This window comes from Eurypyga helias, unplaced genomic scaffold (assembly GCF_000690775.1).
Source record: "Eurypyga helias isolate BGI_N326 unplaced genomic scaffold, ASM69077v1 scaffold14966, whole genome shotgun sequence".
Classification (NCBI taxonomy): domain Eukaryota; kingdom Metazoa; phylum Chordata; class Aves; order Eurypygiformes; family Eurypygidae; genus Eurypyga; species Eurypyga helias.
In genome coordinates, this window is record NW_010258648.1 from 74,010 (window position 1) to 94,731 (window position 20,722).

At 44.6% G+C, this 20,722-nt stretch overlaps 1 protein-coding gene across 1 annotated transcript in view; it reads right to left on the reverse strand.

Annotated features, from left to right (window-relative positions):
- Positions 1-19,134, reverse strand: part of PCCB (propionyl CoA carboxylase, beta polypeptide) — a 22,441-nt gene extending 3,307 nt beyond the window's left edge. The window contains exons 1-10 of the mRNA XM_010154425.1: positions 19,018-19,134; positions 16,669-16,737; positions 14,734-14,790; positions 11,339-11,452; positions 9,829-9,939; positions 9,384-9,492; positions 8,336-8,456; positions 4,797-4,878; positions 2,734-2,857; positions 1,208-1,315 (exon numbers count right to left, since the gene is read on the reverse strand). Of these exons, the coding sequence (XP_010152727.1) occupies positions 1,208-1,315; positions 2,734-2,857; positions 4,797-4,878; positions 8,336-8,456; positions 9,384-9,492; positions 9,829-9,939; positions 11,339-11,452; positions 14,734-14,790; positions 16,669-16,737; positions 19,018-19,071 (949 nt within the window). The 5' untranslated portion in view covers positions 19,072-19,134. The remainder of the gene's footprint in view (positions 1-1,207; positions 1,316-2,733; positions 2,858-4,796; positions 4,879-8,335; positions 8,457-9,383; positions 9,493-9,828; positions 9,940-11,338; positions 11,453-14,733; positions 14,791-16,668; positions 16,738-19,017) is intronic.
- Positions 19,135-20,722: the final 1,588 nt, after the last annotated feature.

The following is a 20,722-nucleotide window of genomic DNA, read 5'->3' on the forward strand; positions in this document are numbered from 1 at the left end:
CACTGTTCTCTCCCAGACACAAGCCTAGCTGACTCCACTTGCACAGAGCAAGCCCATGTACATTATTTCTAGGATTGCTGAATTTCAGACCACTGGATATATAACTCTAACTCTTTTTAGCAGTTTATCCACCTACGCGTCTTGCTTTCAGCACCTGAGAGTACTCTGGGATCTTTGTAATGGATTGGAAAAAAAAAGAAAAAACAACAACATAGCAATATTTTAAGTAAAAATTCTTTTGTGATTTTTTTTAAATAACTTACTTGGCGGTATGTTTGGGAGCTTGACTGTAGTGCTTCCTCTCAAGTGTAGTTTGAGTGTGTAGTAGTTTCTGCCTACACTTACAAATGTCTGTTCTCAGCTGCAATTTCATTTCTCGTTCTTGTGTTTCCCTCCAGACAGTGGGACTTGTCCAGTCTGCAGAACCTTCCCAGAGCAGGAACCGGAACAGCCACGTCTCCAAGCAGCAGTCTCGACACAGCTGGGACACTCAACCTAGACCCAGAAGCTGGGGAGCACTCACAGACCCTACGCTCTAGCCACAGCCTCAGTTTCTAACTTGCCCTTAGAGCAGCTTCAAGTGAAAGCTCAGTGTAACTGTTACTTGAAATATTTACCCTGTCACTCACAGCCAGTTAACGTAAACTCTTTTCCGGCCATAGATTCAGTCCCAGACTTGTTCTAAACACAAGAACAAGTGGGTTTATCCAGCTACGGGATGCGAGTGCCATAATGTCACCTCTGTGCGTGCCTGGGGCCATCTGAAGTGTCTGGGTCACCAATGCTGTGGGGTGTTTAGGACAGCTCTGAGACGGTGTGACAGATTCTGTCTTCCCTGCTAAGGAAATGAGGTGATTAACACCCTCAGAATTTGTTACTTTATCTGAAATGTCTAAAGGCAATGTACTAATCCTGCCAAACCCCATCAGACACAACAGTTTGGGATCACTATCACACCCCAGACCTCCTCTCTTCATCTTTCTCTGCTTTTATTTATCCTCCATTTACCTACCTCAAACCAGTCTTGTATCACACAATCTTGTTACTGCTTTTCACTGGCTGTATGGGAACAGCTTTGTTCTTCAGTCCTCAGCAGCTGTCAAACCTGCTGTAGACTACTGCCGTGAAGGCCTTCGCAGAGCTTTTCAAATGGGGTTTAACACCAACACCACCCTGCAAGGAGCTGAAATGCAACAGCAAGGCCTACCTGGCAAAAATCCAGGAACATCCACAAAAGTGATCAGAGGTATGTTGAAAGCATCACAGAAACGGACAAAGCGGGCTCCTTTCACAGAAGAATTTATGTCTAAGCACCCTGGAGTTAAGAAAAGAGATTAAGGTGTTAACAATCCCACTGGTCTGCTAATGGCAGTGATTCCAGCAACATTCAAAAAGTAAGTAATCGCTCTGTGTTAGCTGTGCTGTCTAACTCCAGGTGAGCTCTTGCTTTACGAGGAGATAGCCTGCCCCGAGTTTTGCACGTTTAGAACTAAGGGCAGTGTACAAGCTGCATTCAGCAGGCGCTGCTGGCATTCTACTGACCTGCGTGCAGGCTTTCCATCCCAAAAAGCAGCAGTTTAATTATAGTCTTATAATTTAAAAGGTTTTTCTGTAATTTTCTCTGTAGCCTTTCAATATGACTGATCTGAAAAACCTGCAGTTTAAATTAATTATAGTCTTGTAATTTAAAAGGTTTTTCTGTAATTTTCTCTTTATTGAGGTTTTTCAGATCAGTCATATTGAAAGGCTACAGAGTTCTCCATTTAAAAAAAAAACCACGCTGGTGGTTTTGAAGCAGTCCACTGATGTTTTGAGAAAGATCAGCATTTTTGGTAAACACACTGCAAAGGGTTTCAGATCTGCTTCGGTGCCATTCAGTATTATATTACGTGCTGTTGTATTAAACCAAAACATGTTTTGTATAAAAGCATTTTTGTGAAAATTGAGACTATCAAATGAAGACTAAAGTACTATGAAACCTGCTCACGGTGTAGTGTCTTGACAGTCACAGCTTGTAAAGAGCGTGAAAGAATAAATCGTCACACACGGTGGTCTGACTGTCCCAAACAAAAAAGCACAAAAATTAAAAACAAGGAGCGAACCAGAAAGTTCCAACTGGTAAAAGTCACTTCACAATTTACCTAGTTTAGGAGGGAAAGCAAAATCCCTTGACAGTTAACGAGAGTGATCTCAGCGATAGCTCCATCTCGTACTTCCCATCTAAATTCCGTGAGGCCGGGAGCCCCACGTGTGTGTGTCTGAAAGGTTTGTCTTGTTCCTGCTACAGCAAGTTGGCAGAAGTAGGAGTTACCTCAGGCTGCAGCACATGTTCATGCTCTGGAAGGAAGCGTGCGGTTTCCCTATTATGCCTGATCCCATTAATTACGGGCTGCTGCCAAACAGGTGGTGGTCTTCTACCCACCCCGTTCGTGTGCTCCTACCGCTCCTCCGGTGCCGGACACAGCAGCCGTGTACGGCCTGCGCGCAAGGTCACCGCGCTGATCCCCTGCGGGAACTCACTGGCTTGCAGTTGGGTTTACACCCTCACAGCTGCATTACAGTGAGACTCAAGGCAATGTGGTGAAAAAGCCACAGTGAGAACGCGTGGAGGACCGTGCAAAACAAACCCCGTTCATCCCACAGCCTTGCCAAGCCTGCAGGCTTTAACCAAAACAGAGAGGAGGCACACACGCTGCTGAAGGTTCACACTGAACTCGTACAGCCAACGCTAACCTGATGCTACTTTGGGTTGGTTGCCCACTATCCCAACAGTCCGTCCGTTCATCCTGGCAAATCCAACAACAATGTTCCTGGCGTAGGAAGGCATGATCTCAAAGAATTCCCTTTCATCAGCAATCTGCAAGGGAGAAGAGTTAGGCAGAGCCCTTCTGAGGGCAGACAGACGTGCTTATTTACATACAGACACAACTCAGTCCCGGTAGCATCAGAACTTCTAAAACACTCCAGAATTTCCAGGAAGTAAGCAGTGCTGCACTTACCAAAACACAACTCCAGCACTCCATCAGGGCAGGTCTTCTGACACCTCTGTCGTGAGCCTTTTTCCCTAGAGTCTAACCAATTAAAACGTCTTTCTCGCACCTGAATTGTTGGCAGGCTACACCTCTCAAGAGCCATTCCCAGTGATGAGGAGCAGGCAGGACTGCATGGAGCTGGGAACCACTCCCCGACACGTTTAATGTACACTGTATTCCGAGCACGTCATTCACAGAAGCGAACGCAGCCCGCCGTGCTGTGCGCGCCTCCCCCAGAGTCACCGCTGGTGCATGCAGCGGGGACGGGAGCAGCACCTCTCCCTGCAGCAGCGGAACGCGCGCACTCCGTCAGACATGCCTAGCTGGAACACAAATCCCGGGTGGCTGCGCTTCTCTGGGATTGGGGTTCCAGCGTCTGCGCTGCAGAGCGACATCCGCGGGCGTACGAAGCGGTATCCAAATTCACACATTCAAAAGAGATCATAATTATACACTGAGCAGTAGCGACACCTATACATGGCTGCCTCGTGTTTCCTACTAGAATTCCTCCTTCTCAGCTGTTTGACAGCTTCGCCTGTACAGCCCGCAGCTTGCCAGTCGCTTCCAAGACACAGGCAAATGAAAAGTTGTGAAAAACCCATTATTAAAGTAGTTATAATTCTTTCCTTAATACTTCCCAAAGTTTGTGGGAGGATTTGGGCGTTTTTTCCCAGATTCACTTAAGATTTCTTTAAATGCCACTTTCCAACGTGGAACAGGTAGTACTGAAATTCAGAATGGAAGAATCCAGAGATTAACAACATCCAGAAGTGCCTTCTCCATGAAAATGCAGCCAGCTGTGAACTGAAACGTGTCAGCTGACTGAGCGTGTGGGGACGGACACCAAAGGGGAGAATTATGCAAAGGGCCTAAATCACAGCAGAACCCACCCACACACATCTGTGTGTGCTGCCTGTGAACCGGACTTGTTCCCCCCTCATCCACCTCAGAACCCTGGGCCATCTGCCACTCGACACCTGAGCGGCAGAAGCAGCAGCTGGAAGTTCTAATACTCAGAATTCAGACTCTCTAGGTGCTTTACAGGGGGCTGGAACAGTTTCATGCAAGGAAGCGTCTTTCAGAACCACGTTCCCTGCCCAGGCATTTATAACGCATTAAGCTGTTAAAAGGGGAGAAGGGAAGCACTTGGAGTTAGGCAGGAAAACCACCGGCACTGCCTGTGCTGTTTTAATAAAACCTCCATCATTTACACACTGCAACACTGGCTTCCAGGTTTTGGATGAAGCAGTAGTAAGTTTCCTTCCCTGCCACCCTCCCAGGAGATCCAGCTCAATGAAACTTCAATACTGGAGTTTCAGAGCTTCTGGGTGTTTTGAGTTGTAATAAAAGAAACCCCAACATATTCTTGTCCTGTCTGTGTACATCAGCGTCTCTTAGAATAAACAGAAGGGTGAATCCTTGAATGCACTCGGTGGTTATCACCTTCCATAACAAGGTGACAGTAATACCAAGGTGCAGGGCGGGGGCAAGCGACAGAGCTCCAGACAAACTAAATTCCAGCATCTTTCAGCTGTACGGTTGTGCGTTCAGTATCCTGAAAACACATCTGAGGATTCCTTTTGTCTGCTTCCTGCCGTTTTTGTTGTCCCTTCAATCATGGCCACTACACAGCTGAAAAGAGTAACATGTGAAGACTAAAAAAAGAATATGTATTTCAGCGCCATTCTGTGGGTTCCTTTCAATTATTTACAGACTATAACACATCCATATTGATCTCAGCAGTGCTCACGGTGGCGGACTTACGGAGTGTATGATATCCAGCATGTCATAGGCTTTAGTGGATTCAACTGGGACAACCGTGTCCAGCTCGGGAACCAAACGGTCACTGCAGAAAATAAGGAGGTGTGAGCAGCAATATTTACAGATCAGATGAACACCAAGACAGAAACTCAGGTAAAACAACTCCACCTCTCCAAGACTTCATGGTAACGCTTCTCCCATGCGGGGAAAAGAAACAGGCCTCTTGGTCTCAGCAGGTTGTGCCTCAGGCCACTGAGCCCTCATGCACCAGGAGGGCAAAGCCCTGACCCATCTCTTCCTGAAGGATATGTCTCTTCTCCAGGCACCTCTGCTTGTTAACATCTCCTGACAATCCTCTTTCTCCTCTCTGACTAGAACAGCCCCGTCCTACACATGCAGAGCATCCGCACATCGGGCACTCGCGATTTTATATACACTTATGCATAGGAAACCTTTCCATACTTATTTCCCCTGGCACCAAACAAGCAGGGATTCATGGCCGAGGAAGACCATCTGCTCTCAGCTTCTTCCATTTAGCGGCCGAGTTTAAGAATCGTGGCCATTACCCTGCATAACTCAACAACGATGCGCTTCACGTGCAGCTTTACATTTCACAAACGGGCTGTCTCCCTGGCAGCAGCCAACGCGATCAGCTACCTCCACCTTCCACAATATCAGCTTCCCTAAGGACCTACAGTGTCAGCGTTCACTGGGTCTTCAGATTCACCCCCAGTCCCAACGGGGAGGTGTCGGTTTTTATGAGTCACCACTGAGAAGGCTTCAGGGAGTATTGTATTTGTGCTGTTCCATAAAAACGCTAACCTGTATTTGCTATAAATGCTGCTTCTGTGGAGTTCTTACTGAACTGCTACTTTAACAATGCCGTGATGGAGTACATTTAAAACAAGACAACACAAGGCTCCAGGCACCCCATGTACAACCAAAAGGAAGTGACGGGCAGTTTGTCAAAATCAGGCAAAAGCTAATAGTGCCGACAGCCCCAGGGCTGCTCACTCTCATACATGGGACTAGAAAAGCCCAGCTCCTTGCTGGGACACTAAGAGATATATCCATGAACGGAATAAAACTGACAGCAACACTTCAAGTATTTTTTCCACATGATTAAGAGCATTGCACGCAAATATTTTCATTAAGTGATATAATGAAACCGTAATGTGATGAAAGCAACCAACTGTAACACACTAAACCCCAAGCTACAAAGGATGCTACAATTTCCTCTTGCCCATAGAGTAGATACGATGTGCGCTGAGCTCTGTCCATTACCTCTCGTATCCCAAAGTGGAAACATGAAATTGTTGCTCCCATAAATTCACAGAGCTGTAGAGTACTGAGAGGAATTATAACAGCATTAAAATGAATGACTACCATCAAAATTACCCAGAACCCACTTTCAGGAAGGAACTGCTATCGGCAAGGCAGTCACCGACACCAGCTTGAGACACCCACACTGCTACTGGGGTTCATTCAACACAGAGGCGAAACTGCACTCGGTTACCCAGAATTGATAATGACCGCCTCCCGAGGAATTTGTGTGCGTACTCCAGGCTTTCGAGGAAACAAAACGTGCGTGCAGTCAGACACACAAAGGTAAAGGCAGACCATACCACGTACCAAATGCCATGACCCAGACACCCTTCAAAGGCAGGGGACATGTTCGCCATTAGTCACCTTGGCACCATAAGGAACCTTCTAATGCTTTCGAAGGCCACTGGCATCACCAGGCCACTGATGTCAAAAACTCCAACCGACAGAAGGGTCAGTAATCAAAATTGACATTTTTCAACACCACAAAAAACCTACTCACCTAGAGAAAAAAACAAACCAACCAACCAAACCCCTCCCACCAGCTTCTGGACTTAAGAACAAAGACCAAAGTATGTTACATTTAATTTGCATTATTCGTGGCAGTTTTTTGCAGTGTGAAAATGATGCGGTAAGAAAGAAATTACTCTAGAGGGACAGACTTTGACTGGAGCAGTGGTAAGGATCAAACACATCAATTCAAAGCAAAAGGAGTCTGTTCAGCTGTCAGTATGTCCAGATGAAACATCACCAGTGTAAACATTAAGACAACAAATGGGAGAAATACTGGAGATGCTGCTGTACAAACAGGCAAATTGAACAAATAGGTCTGTGTTCACGTGTACAGAGACTAGTAAATTGAAGTTCTTAATACATATTATTGAGCATTTATTACTGTGATCCTCTAATACTGTACGGGTGCAACATAAAAAATTGTCTCCCTTAGGAAAATAACTGATCTCTTACACATTAGTACCTACATTGTAACTGACAGCTTCTCAAAAGAAAACTGCCTATTACCAGATACACTGATTAAAAAACCCAAACAGACTGTTGTTTCTATCATTAAATTGAAGTATCACATTCAGGTCTATAGAGGGTAATTATCCCAGTAACACGTGTTGAATGCTTAGCAAGACATGACAACCTCAGAGAGAATTCTCCAGATCTACCAAATACAAGAGATTTGCTCTGGTTTGCCACTATCAAAGAAGAACAGACTTCTGGTTTAATCAACATCTCTGAAAAAAAAGAGGACTGGTAACTAATTGCTCTGTCTGACCACCCTGTAAAACCAAAATTCTTTCTCCAATAGTGAGCAATGTATTTCGGGTACCAGAGCAGTCATGTGTAAAATCAACCCAAAAACCCTCCCCAGACAAATTGTTTCAAAGACTTCACAAATTGCAGCAAAGCACACAGCGAAGTTGACCTTCCCAACTCGCATGGTACGATCTTCACGCGTGTAAGAACAAGACAGATCACACGCATCTGCAGAACCCAACGGAACCAACTCCAGAGCAGCTCCCACGTACGGGAGAGCAACCACCTCTTATGGGTCCCGCGCAGAAAGGGGAGAACTGGGGGTGCAACTGGATCTGGGGACAAAATGCTTTTACTTCACTGACATCCTCACTGTTAACACTACTCATAAGGCTGTTTGCTGAAACGCTCCCGTGCTGACTCTGGCTGTCCCTCTCTCTCGGAAAAATTCTCTGATAGAAATCCAGATAGTCGCCGGTTTTTCCCTATTGAAATGACTCAAGTCCTTGCTTTGTTACACTGCCAACTGCACAACGAGCCTGACAGACAAGTACCTAATACGTACGCTTTCTGCCTCCTTTGCCTCCCCACCTCTAACCTTAACACACGGAACTTACCCAACAGACACGTAACTGAAAGCAGGGCACGCCCTCCCCGCTTCTGTTTACCTGCTTGTTTCGAGGGACTGTGAAGCCCATCTGTGCAGAGGTTACTTCTCCCCACGTTCTGTACACAGCCCGCGTAACGCTGCTTTAGGAAATACAAACTTGCACCTAGCAGCGAGCACGTATGTGTGTACACACGCAGGCTGAGACACTTCCATATTCTCACATCACCACGCGGAACTGTCAGCCAGATCCCAGGCACAAAACACTCACTTCTTTACATTCCTTCAGCCAGAGAAGCCGGGAAGTTCAGTGGATAGAGACCACAGATCTCAGCCAGTCTCCTCTTACCTGGGATCATGGCATTCCCGGACTGGAGCTGGGTCACGGTTGCTCAGAGGTAAATAATTAAAGAACTCTCGGAGATTAAGTAAAGCATCTATATCGTTCTCAAACGCTCTGTGCGCAACTCCTGGAAAGAAACAGGTAAGCAGCTCCTCAAATTATTTTGCAAGGTTTCCCGTTCACATATGTACCGGTAAAGATACAGAGAAGTAGCAGCAAGAATTTTCAAACCCGAGCTATTAACAATCAGAACTTTTAAAGCCACCAAAGCTGACCAGCTAGGAATACCTAGCAAATGTGTGGCTGTACCCTTCCTCCTTTAACAGCCCTAGACTGCTGATCTCCTGTTTAAAAATAATGTAAACTGGTTTATCAGCTGTCCCAGACCTAGCTGGCTCACAGCCATCGGGAATTCACTCCAGGCTACTGTGCTGCACTCCGGCTTTGGACTACAAGTTCTTCCATAAATGCTGGAGCTGAGCAGTACCTATGTACGTGGGTTTGGTTCATCACCAGTTCAATCCAGACAGAATTTGAGACCCCACAGTCGTTTTGAGTCTCAAGAAGATTCATGAGCCACCACATTTTCCCAGAGGGGAAAAGAAAATAGCACTTAATCTCACACTGCCGCTCGGTGTGTAGGTCTGAAGGTCAATCAATCCATCACACGAGTAAGCGACCGAGGGATTGGTAAGAATCTTTCAACCCATGCGAACTTCTGGACAACAGAAAAAGCCACACAGCCCCAAGCCTGCTTTGCCAAGCCCTGCCCTCCTACAGCCTATCCACATCTAGAACCTTTTGTGGATTTCCCACTCTCTCTTCCAAATCCCACAACTCTCCCACACTCCCCCTTTTCCTATTTTGTTTCTCATTACTAAAGAGGACTGGCAAAGGAGCCCTGTACAGCGTAAGATGATGTATTATCACCTCCACTCAAGTGACACCCATGAGTGCAGAACTCCGTACTGGCCAATCAGCTCTTCAGATACAACAACTAACTCATTTACTCTGAAGAATGATTAGTATGTTAGGTGAACTACCCAGCTCTCACCCGACACAGCAGTGTGCGTCTTCGCACCCCCAAGTTGCTCTTGGGTGACATCTTCATTGGTTACAGACTTCACTACATCTGGGCCAGTGATGAATAGATAGGATGTATCCTGGGGGAGGGAAAAAAGCAAAGCCGCACCATCAATGCCAGACCTAAGCTGCAGAAGCACCTAAGGAAAAGGCACAGTCTCTAGAGCCTTTCCCCAAAATAAGAAAACAGTACAACATAGGGACAAACTTCAGAATCCTTAATACATTACATTGAAAATCCACAGAAAATGCAGTTATCCACAAGTTATTTGGGAAAGCTTTTCTTGACTTTTCTTGAAAAATACACTTGATCCAAAGCAGGAGGCTATCCCACCAAAAAAAAAAGTCCTTCATGTGGGGTCAGTTTGTGTCTGATCAACATTATGAGCAGCAGGTAGGACACACTCCACCCTTACCTTCACCATGAATGTGAAATCAGTTAAAGCGGGCGAATACACGGCTCCACCAGCACAAGGACCCATGATGAGAGAGATCTGCGGAACTACCCCGGAGCACAGGACGTTTCTCTACAAGAGAGCAGACATAGGTCTAGTTCTACCAAAAAAACTAAGGCTGTGCACAGATTCTGCAGGAACTCACAGTTAAACAGGAGAAGACAGCTTGCTTTGTTTACTGGGAGAGAAATATCTGGGCAGAACGTCTTGATGCAAACAACCAAAATAACTCGTTGCTACCGTTCGGCCTCTTCCTTTTCCCATGCATTTGATTTCGTACACCATGCAATGACTGCAAAGGAAGATGGAACGTGCAATCTCAACCGATGCTGCAACGGCAACAACTTTTACCCTGCTCATTGTTCAGCTGGACAACAAGTGAATTCTGTAACTGGTCACCTGCATCATCACCTCCGATCGCACAAATCCCGAAGACCGTTAGCTTCTACCTTGTCATCCCACCTGCTCGCATTCCTCCTGAAAGTGCCATCATGTTTGTTTTGTGCACTTACTTTAAAACTGTGTGGCTTGGTGGGCATATAAAAGAATGTAATTTCAGGGGTGGGGGGAAGATTAGTGCATCTATAGGAAAAATTCTTGAATTATCCACAAAAACATTGTAGAAATATGAAACTTTCACCAACCCAATCAGTACTGGATGGCCCCAGATGGTAAGGGTAACACGTTCCATTGTACTGCATTCTGTTCTTTGAACAGAAACCTCCAATCTGCAACTTTCTTTTCTTGTTTTTTCCCCACTGACCTATCATCTTGACAGAACAGGCACTTGGTGCTTCTGACCCGAGATTCTCAAGTTTTATTCAGGTGCATGGTGTTTGATTTACTTTAAGCCCCTCTTTCTGCAGTGGTAATCTTTTACCTTTTATCAGCCTTAGCAAAAACAAATCTGCTGTGTGAAATTCTTAGCATGTCTGTATTTCAGAGGAGACACGGGGATGGCTGGGGGTAGATCACAACCATCGGTCACCTAACAAAACACCCTCTGAAGCACTCGCCTCTCAGACAAACGGCTAAATGCTTGAGAGAAAGGACATCCCAAGACAGGCAATCCATACCTCATTGTCAATCAGAAAATTAAACTGAAGGAAAACCATAAAAAACCTGTTTAAAGTAAATTGCCTATTCTTTCATTCCTACTATGACAAAGCTCATTATATAGTGCAATTCCTACACCGCTTTTCATTGTATCACAGTGTTTTACAAGGTTAAGCATTACCTTTGTTTAACAGATGGGTTAATGCAACAGAGAAGTACAGCCCAAACCAAGAAGAGAACCAAGAGGACAGTCCAAGTCTCTCACAAGCCCTCCTATATGCTGCTTTATGCACCAGGTAACACTGCCTGAAACAGAATGCTGATAACCTAAAAGTTTACTTACAAACACAGACTTCGGTATGGATGGACTTTGTCCATCTTTGTGGACGCCAAGCTTCCTGGTCATTCATCTTACCAAAAATATATCTGCATAGCCAGCCAGGGACTCTACTCCCTCCTGGATACGGGCTCCTCCAGAGTCATTCAGCCCAATCACGGGGGCTCCAACCATGGCAGCTTGATCCATGACCTGGGGATGAATACAAACATCTTGTTATTGACCTAGCTAAAATCCCAAAGCAACCAACGCCCAAAACGTGTATCCTCTAGAAAAGAAAAACACATACATGTCAGAATTTGAACTGCCTACAGAGTGCTTGGCTTCTCCTTTACGTGTACTGATTATCAGTCACTAACCGCTTACTGGGACATCACATTTGGGCTCATTCAGACTGCAGGCTGAGATATACATTTAATCCCTCTCACGACCTTTAGTATTTAGCTGCCTTACTAGCTGTGAATCTCCATACTCACACTGTGCTGTCTAAACCCTGTGCTAAGTGACACAATCACAGGAGTTTGGACCCCAGAGGTCCAATCTCTCTCTGTCCATAAGAGGTCTCAACTGCACCTGAAACATTCCATCATCTACATCTAATCTGATCTTAAAAGTTTATTGCGGTGGTGACTGTGTAATCTCTCTAAGCAGCACATTCTAATGCTCAGTTACCCTTCTTAGAAGGTCTTTGGGAAGGCTAAATGGAATCTTTCCTCTGGAAATTTAGCAACATTACTTCTTCCTTGATACACAGTAGACAGGGAGAGCAACAAACTATTTCTTTGCCTCTGCTTTCATAAGCATTCCAGTACCTCAAATCTCCCTTCAGTCTCCGTATTTCCCTTCATGTTCTAGCCTAAGCACTGTCAATTCAGTCACACTGTTCTCTGTACATCCTATTTTCTAGCCCTCTGGTCATTTTGGTTACTTGCCTCAACATCATACGCAATACTCCAGCAGAGGCTTAAGTGGGAGGATTGAATTCCTTACATTCCTTACATAAAATATTCCTGTTCACTACATCCTAGTAAAATATTTACCATTTTCATAACACTACAGCACTGGCATATTACATTAAGATCTGCTTTAACATTAGGATCTGCTTTAGCTCCTAAATAATTGTCTGTAAACCTACACGGTCGACACCCATTCTGAATTTCAAAGTGACTTTTCCCTGCTTGGCATTAACCCTTTCAATCACTGTTACAGAATTACATCTTATTTCAGACAATTCTTAACTTATTAACGTTTTTAAAATTTCAGTCCTGTCTTTTAGAGTGCTTACAGCACCAACCTTGATTTTTGTATTGCCTAGAAACACAGTAAGCATGCTCACTGCCATGCAAATCAACAACATCCCAGTAGTACCACAATTCCAGCTGCAACACAAATCAGTGATAAGTCTCTGTGGAGTCCTAAAACGGCTTTGTTCCTACTCACAGTCATTCAGTGTAAAGCAAAGGTTCTTTCTGCTTTGTGACTGGATACCAGCTTAAAAATTGAAACGCTGCTGTGGCAGACACACGGAATGACTTTACAAATGAAACACAATCCCGCATCTAAAAAGCATCTGTGTGGATTGCAAAGAGAGGCTCTGTGAGCCACGAGCTCACGTGAATGCTACATGAGGCATTTTCAGATGCCTTATTAAAAAATGAGTTGACATTTATTGCTTCTTCCTAGAAGGCCTGTCATCCTAGCAGGACAGGTTAGTGAAACCTCCTCGCTGACATTTTGCTATTTTCCAGGGCCTTATACATGGAATATATTTATTTCAAGGCTTTTCCAGACACTGCAGTTCTTTTTAAAACACACATCAGTATACACATTCTGAATACTGAAAATGTGTCCATACATTTGAGATCTGACTTTTTTTTGCCATACCAGTATTGGTAGGGAACATTTCAGGATTCATTCTCAAAAGCACTTTTCTTCATGGACTCCACAACTGTCCAGAAGCATGACATCATTGAGGCACACAGGCTTTAAAGTGCTGCCCACCACAAGTGGGCACACTTTAAAGTGTGCCCTGAAGAGCCACACAATCTCTACTGCTTCAGGGAAACCCTTACAGGCACTTAATGCAGTCTGAAAGACCACAAGGCTCTGCTGCAAAAGTAACAGGCAATCTGTAGCCCAGAGCTACCTCGCTTGGAGCCTTGCTGCAAGATGCCAAACACTGCTACCTCTCTGCAACTCCAGGGGAAAACCTAAACGGGAAACAATTACCACCAAAGGGGCAGGTCTCACTTCCATGTTCCGTGAGGTTTTACGTCCCTTAAGCTACCAATACAGTTTGCAGGAGCCACGACCATCTCTCGGAACAGGTTTCTGCTTCGCAGAATTCAACCCAGTAAGAAGAACTAAGAGAAGCAAGACAGACACCACACTACCCAGCCAGTCTTGTTTCAGCTCTCCGCTGCCCAGGCTGTGGCCTCAAAGACTTTGAGCCCTAAAGCAATTGATGCATCCACAGCCTTCAAACCTTGGAGCCTAGCACTGACAACGATGCCAAGAACAGTACCGACTAGGAAGGACTCACATTTTTTTCCTAGTTCTACCACTACTCTCCCTGCTTTCTTAGAAATAAGGGATCAAAAAACCAGTAGAAAGCACCCCAATACTCCAGTACCATTATATCCCTCCCCAACACAGAGACACACTGCAAAGCTCCACTGTGCAAGGATAATATCAAGTCTTTCCTAACATCAAGACTCGGTAAAGCCAAGTAGTTATTATCCAGCCTAAAGTCTGTGTGTTTTCTAGTTTTATACCTCCTGACTGCTGAGGAGCCTATGCCAAAAAGTAGTTATTTCCATCAGGAAAAAAGACCTTGTGCACCAAAAACCTTGTTTCCAATTCCACAGCAGGAAAATTCAGGAAGGAATACTCATGGATGAAAGCGTTGCTGTCCTCCCCACCCCTGGCATTCCAACACCAGCTTCTGTGGCGAGACAAGCACGCAAACGTGAATAAATAGCCACAAGTGCTTGATAACAGAAGCTCTTGAGTAGCAAGGTGACCCTCAAGTTGTAAAACTTTACCTTCAGATTGTTCACTTGTTGCATTTGCTTTTTATAAATATTACAGACTTCCGCATAGCACTGTTTATAGGGAAAAGGTTCTCCCAAGTCATTTCACATTTCTCCAATAGGCAATGGCTAGTTAATTTATATTTGTACTTTGCAAGTCTCTCTTGTAGCACAGCAGAAAAGGCAACTCAGTTTAAACAAAGTGTGTATTACTTGGAAAAGCGCTCTCACGCTTGAAAGGCTTGCAAAGGGTACCTCTCTGCCCACCTCTGCTGTCACATCTTACCCAGACACGAGGAGGCAGGCATTTTCAGGTTGCCATGACGTACGCCAGAGTCCATTAAAGTCAGTCACAAATCATTTCCTCCAAAGTCATTAACACAACAGAAAAAAAATTGTCAGTGTCCTTTTTTCAGTTTATTTTCTCCTGTGAGATATTACCTTGCAGATCTTCTGGGCATGAGCTCCAGATAAACTGCCTCCAAATACAGTAAAATCCTGGAGGGAAAACAAATTTTCAGGTTAGGGAAAGTACAAAGCTGTAAGATGTTGCAAATAAACAGTATAATCCTGCAATGCTCTGTATTTGGTATGCTGCTCCAAAACCACTTGACTCACTTAGTGCAGCCTACAGAAAAATCCTGTTCAAGCCAAGCCTCCTTCACAAGGAAAAAGATCTTTTATACGCATTTGCTGGTGGATTCCATGTTAAAATCAAACTCACTATGTCTCATTTGCCTGTTTCTGTGAAGGGTAGAAAAAAATTCTCTCTTTCTACAAAGGCAGGTTCCACTTTCATCAACATTACCAATACTGAAGTAGTCTGGAGAAGTTTTACCTGTGAGGAGGGTCCCGCTGCAAGGGCAGCAGTAAGATATGCCTGCAAACAGGCAGCAATAAAGTCTGACAATATGCCTCCATTCTATATTCATGGGTCAGGCTCCAAGAGTTGATTATTCTTTTATGGGAGCTGTAGGGACTGTGTCAGCCAAAACTGAGTATTGGTGCTACCCCCAGGCCTGAGCAGTAAGCTCTTTAACATGCAACATGAGGCCTGGGACTGCTCCAGAAGAAAAAGGGGATATTGACACCTACTGGCACGGTAGAGCCCAGAGCCCACTTCTGCAAGATTCTCTGATGCGTTCCCACCAGGTCATACTCTCAAAGAAGCCCTAAAAACTGCATGGACAGAGAACAGCATGATTATGACTACCAGTCGAGCCAAAAAGAAAGGAACATCTCAGGTGGCAGCTGGAGGGAAGAAGGTCTTTAAACAGAAATATTTAAAAAAAAGAGGTGTATCACGAAGGGGCACATTCAAATTCTTTTAATATAAAACCTGCCTTCTACTTGTGTTTTTCTAAACTTAAAGTCTGTGTTCAGCTCCTATCTTATGTTCAAGGCCCACATAACAGTGTCCTTCCTTGGAAAAACTACATGTCCCAAGACAAAAAAAAGGGAGGGTGTTTGACTTGCTCCAAGATCACACAGCAACAATTGTTTTGGCCATGATAGCAAACTGAACAAAAGCTACTTTGTGGCCCAGAACAGAGAAGCAGTTACCAACGATCTGAAAGCAAACCTTTCTTTCACAGCATTAAGACTAACCAAGATAAATCACCTATGGTGCTTCCTCTAAAATATTTTTATTTTAATATAAAAACTATATTGTAACACAGAAGTTACATTTTATCTAACTATTTCTATGCTATTTATCAAAATCCCTTCAACTAATCAGAGTCTGAACCTAAGAAACAATCCAAGGCTGCTCAAGGGCCCTCTGCCATGAATTCCACTCATTGCAATCCCAGTTGACAACTCCAGCAAACGGCCCCATTCCGCAGCCTGAAGCCCAGAAGAGGCGTCTCTGAACTCACAAAGCCGCTGACACCCGCAGGTCTCCACATGCCTGCAGGAGCTCCTCCACGCACATCCAACTCCAGGGACAGAGCCAAAGCTTGCGAGCGCTTTACACACACAGTGCTCACCAACTTCTCCGTTAATTCACTTCTTGGTGAGCAAAAACATGTTTTGGGGGGACTCCTCCAGCCTCTCAGCGTATCAGTATCCAATGATATTACACTAAAGTAATCACAGTATGTTTTTTCAAAACATTCCCGCTGGCTCTGCATTCCTCACTCTCTCCGCTCACCCTTGTCACAACTGCATCTCCCACCCAACAGCGTTTTTAGACATACTTTATTGCTGCTTCTTGTCTGAAGGTGCCCTGCTTCCTCCCACAGGGTGTTACATCTATCGTAAGCTGACTGGTAGAAGGTTAACAGGTATGTTACTACATGGTCACACTGACCTACTACGAATTTATTTCAAAGCGTAAATTCATGCTATTAAAAAAAATAACAGGCAAAACCATACCTGACTGAAAACATAAGCCAGTCTCCCATTAATCCGCCCACGGCCAGTCACCACACTGTCTCCAGGATACTGCATTAAAAAACAAATTAATTAAAAACAACAATTTAATATTTAGTAATAAAAATCAAAGTAGCGATGATATCCACTAAGAAAACCCACAAACTTATACTAAGTCGAAGCAAAGACTGATTCTCCCAGAGGACAGGTCTTCCATGTTTGCAGTGGCAGCTCCACGAAGATTCCCCCTAGTCCCAAAAGGAAAGCTGGAGGTAACACCACATATCAGTTGTGGTTAGTGTAAAGATTAGCAAGTTTTGCAGTTTCCCCTCAAATTTCAGCACATCTGGACTTAAGGCAAACCACATCCTTAAGAGACAGGATGTACCTTTTATTAAGGACAGCTGATGTTTTTAAAAGAACGGACACAGCACACAAACCTTTCTTGAGGTGTTGATACAGGGGAAAAAAACCAACCCTGTAAAGGTCAAAAAATATAATGACAGTCACCCCAAATGCTTCGACTTGACCAGTCCTATTTTTCACTCTGTAAATAAGGGAAGAAGAAAGAGCTGGAAGAGGAACAGAAGCCTGTGAAGCTTAAAATCTGCTTATCTATGTTGTCTCATTTTTTAGTGAAGGAAATATTTATACGTTTTTCAAGACAACAGTAGAAAAGGAACTTTCCTGGTCTGTCATAAAGGAATCCCAGGCATCTAAATGCTTTCTGCTGTTTGGTATAGGTAAAAACCCAGGGGTATACTGTGCAGGGCCCACTCTGAGGGCCATTTATGCTCAAGGTGATCTGTACTCAAGCAGGTGACACCAGTCTGCAGACTGTTCAGGCTGCACAGACAGCCCTGCTACCGACTCTTGGTTCTTGGCACAGAGCAGGAAACACACCTGTAGTTCCAGCCACTGTCTCACCCAGATGACTCCTAAAAGCCCAAGCAGCCTGCAAAGTGGCCTGGATGCGAGTACCAGTCTCGCCCTACCTTCAGAAAGTTCCAGGAACCCAGAGGAATTCAATGCTAAACTAATATTCCAGCTCACTGGCCACAGTTAGGTCATCTGTTGTGAAACAGTGCTCTGTAAACACCACCTGCAGCTCACTGAAAGGTGAGTTCTGAAGGACAAGGAAAAAATTAACCCTCCTGTCACCCTCAGGACTTTGCTGCTCCTCCTATCCTCAGAAAGAGCAACTTGATATCAGCACCACGTGACGCAGCGTCAAGGAGTATGATGAGAGGCAGCGCTGCAGTTATTTCAGTTTGCAAGAGAACAGAGTAAAAAATTAGAGAAGAAAAGATGCTTGGTCCTACACTCACTGAAAGGAGAGAAGGTCTAGCATGACATCCTTTCCAGCACCAAGTCCCATCGGTCTTCTGGCTTCCAAAGCAAGACCTTTTCTCATTCCTAACACCCCAGCTGCTCATGGTGGAAGCCTGCTGATCTCCCTCATCCATAGGATTCAACCCTGCAACTTGAACAACTGAAAACTGATGAACTGGTTTAAAAAACAGATCAACAGAAGCTGTAGTCATTGTACACAGCACAGAGCAGTGGCAGACACGAAGCAGCTTCTCACCACACCCCAAACCAGAATACTCCACAAGAAATAGAGCCTTTTGCTACAGAAGATTCACACTGGGCAGGCACATCTGCACCAGCCACTTCCACATCCCAGCACGTTACCGGTCCTTTCTGTATTAAATCATAACAAAATACTTTTCCCATGTAGTAACTTATCAGGCATTAATGTTATGGTAAGCAATTTTGCAGAGCCATACATAGGTTTTCCCTCTACGTGATGAGCCCCACGTACCCTGTATCTCTGGAAACCAGACAAGCAAGCAGATTGTAACTTTCTAACAGACCAGTATGAATGCTTGAATTTCCAAACACAGTAGATTTAAAGGCCCTAAAGGATTTTTACTCTCTAGTCTGGCAGGCATAACCAGGGATCCGAGTTATTCCTATGACTCTAATGTTACCTGCAGGGAGGCAGAGAACATATGGGCAGAGAACCCATATTTGTTCTTCATATGTGACCTGACAAAGTTGTAACTACAAAGCTCCGCAGTTCCTTCTGTTACTTAAAATAACATCTAAGACAATATCCAGGGAGGTATTTGAACCAAACAGGTGACCTTACAAAAAAGTGTCAGTGGAAAAGTAAACCACGTAAGCTGTTAAATGGAAACTGAGAGTAATAAAAGAAAATTTGCAAAACAAAAAAAGAAAGAAAACAAAACAAATAAATTACATGTGAACACAAGAGCCTCTTTTCAACCAGCTATCTGGCTAAACAGCAGAGGACAAAGAAACAGGAGTTATATGAAATAAAAATACCTTATTCTTATTAGAGTCCATCCCAAAGTCAGAACATCTGTGTTCCACAAACATGTCATATTCATCAAAACTGTCGGGGTCCAACAGCAGAAGAATTCGTTCTCTTGCTGTCAGCTTTCCCTGAAACGAGCAAGCAACAATTAATACAGCCATCAGATGGTTCTGGCTCAGTTTACTGACCACCAATGGATGTAGTTTAATCAAACACAGCCTCACTTCATCTGTTACGTTTGGACCATTAAGCAACTGCACGTCCCCAACACTGGAAATAGCCTATATAGTGATTATACTCCTTAAAAGCAGACCTAATGCAAGGCAGACTTTGAAAAGAAGGTTGACTATTGGAGCAGCACTACCACAAGACAAAGGAAACAATCTTAAAAGTCTTTTCAACAAGACAGAATAGCATCACAGCTATTTTTGCCTGCATATCTGAATGCTGCTATTAAGGCCTTTGTTCTATTCTTAAACATGGAACCCTTCCACAGCTAAACCAGTCCTCACCAACGGGCTCAAGGCTCAATTCACCACGCTTGACTGCAGCAAATGAAAGGAAAAAAGTTAATACGACAGCCTGCAAGGATTTTCTGACCAATTTCTTCTTTTTCTGTTGGACACTAGTGCCCGCAAAAGTAGAGTAAGGGCCAAACATGTCATCAGTTGACCAGATATGCATGTCCTTTCCTCAGTACAAACGATGCCATGCAGTAATAAACGATTGCAAAGTTATATCTTCTTAAACTTCCAAACAAATCTGTTATTTCCAGCCCAGGTAAGCACCGTTCTACAGAGGTCTGGGAACCTGGGTTGACTTCTTTAGGGGACGGTGTGCCCCTACCTCAATGTGATGTTAAAGCACAGCTTGGCTTCTCTACAAAACTTTGGACCAGTAAGTTAACAAAAATCCTGAAAATCATCAAACGCAGGGGAAGACTAATTGCAGGCCACAGGTTTAATTTACATAAAACATGACGCAAGATGTTTGAGGCCCCTAGAATGCAGAAATGCTTGCATACTGGTTTGTCAGTATCCTCAATGTAACTCAGTGAGCCTGTAACTCCTTCCAGATGTTGTAACCGCAGGAGGGAAACTGCTGACAGGCGAACTGATCAATCACAGAGCCTTCAGGTGACTGGCTATTACCACCTCCTTGGTGCCTACAAGCCATCCTGAAACCACCAGGTCCTTCCACTGAACTCAAAGACAGCTCAGCAATAAACAATAAACAAACAGAACTATGTTGCCACTCCCATCAGTATTGTCTAAATTCTCAACGACAGGGACAAGAGACTAAAAATCCAGCTGTTGTCATCCTTCCCTTTTGTCTTTTTCTCTGCCTTATTCCCACTCTCCCAGCTCTTCGCTCTCATCTCGCAGAAGATCAGCTCAGATCTGCAGCAGCACGGAAGACGAAGCTGTGCTGGAGCGGTGTGTCTCCAAGCACAGTGAAGTGTTGAACAACCAAAAACTTACCGTCACATGGCAGAAGCTGCTCCTTCTGCCTGTGCTAGCTCTCACGCACCGCGTTACAGCCAGCCGCGGTGGCAGAGCTGCTGTAAATGAATGACTCCGTTTTCGGACAAGGGCAACAGGGAATGCAGCCCTGATGCAGCTTCAGTCAAGCTGGCCCAAAAACGCCCCCGCAACTGCCACGCGAAGCCGCCGGCTGCCCGCGGCGCGGCGATTTCCACTCCAGCGGCGGGAG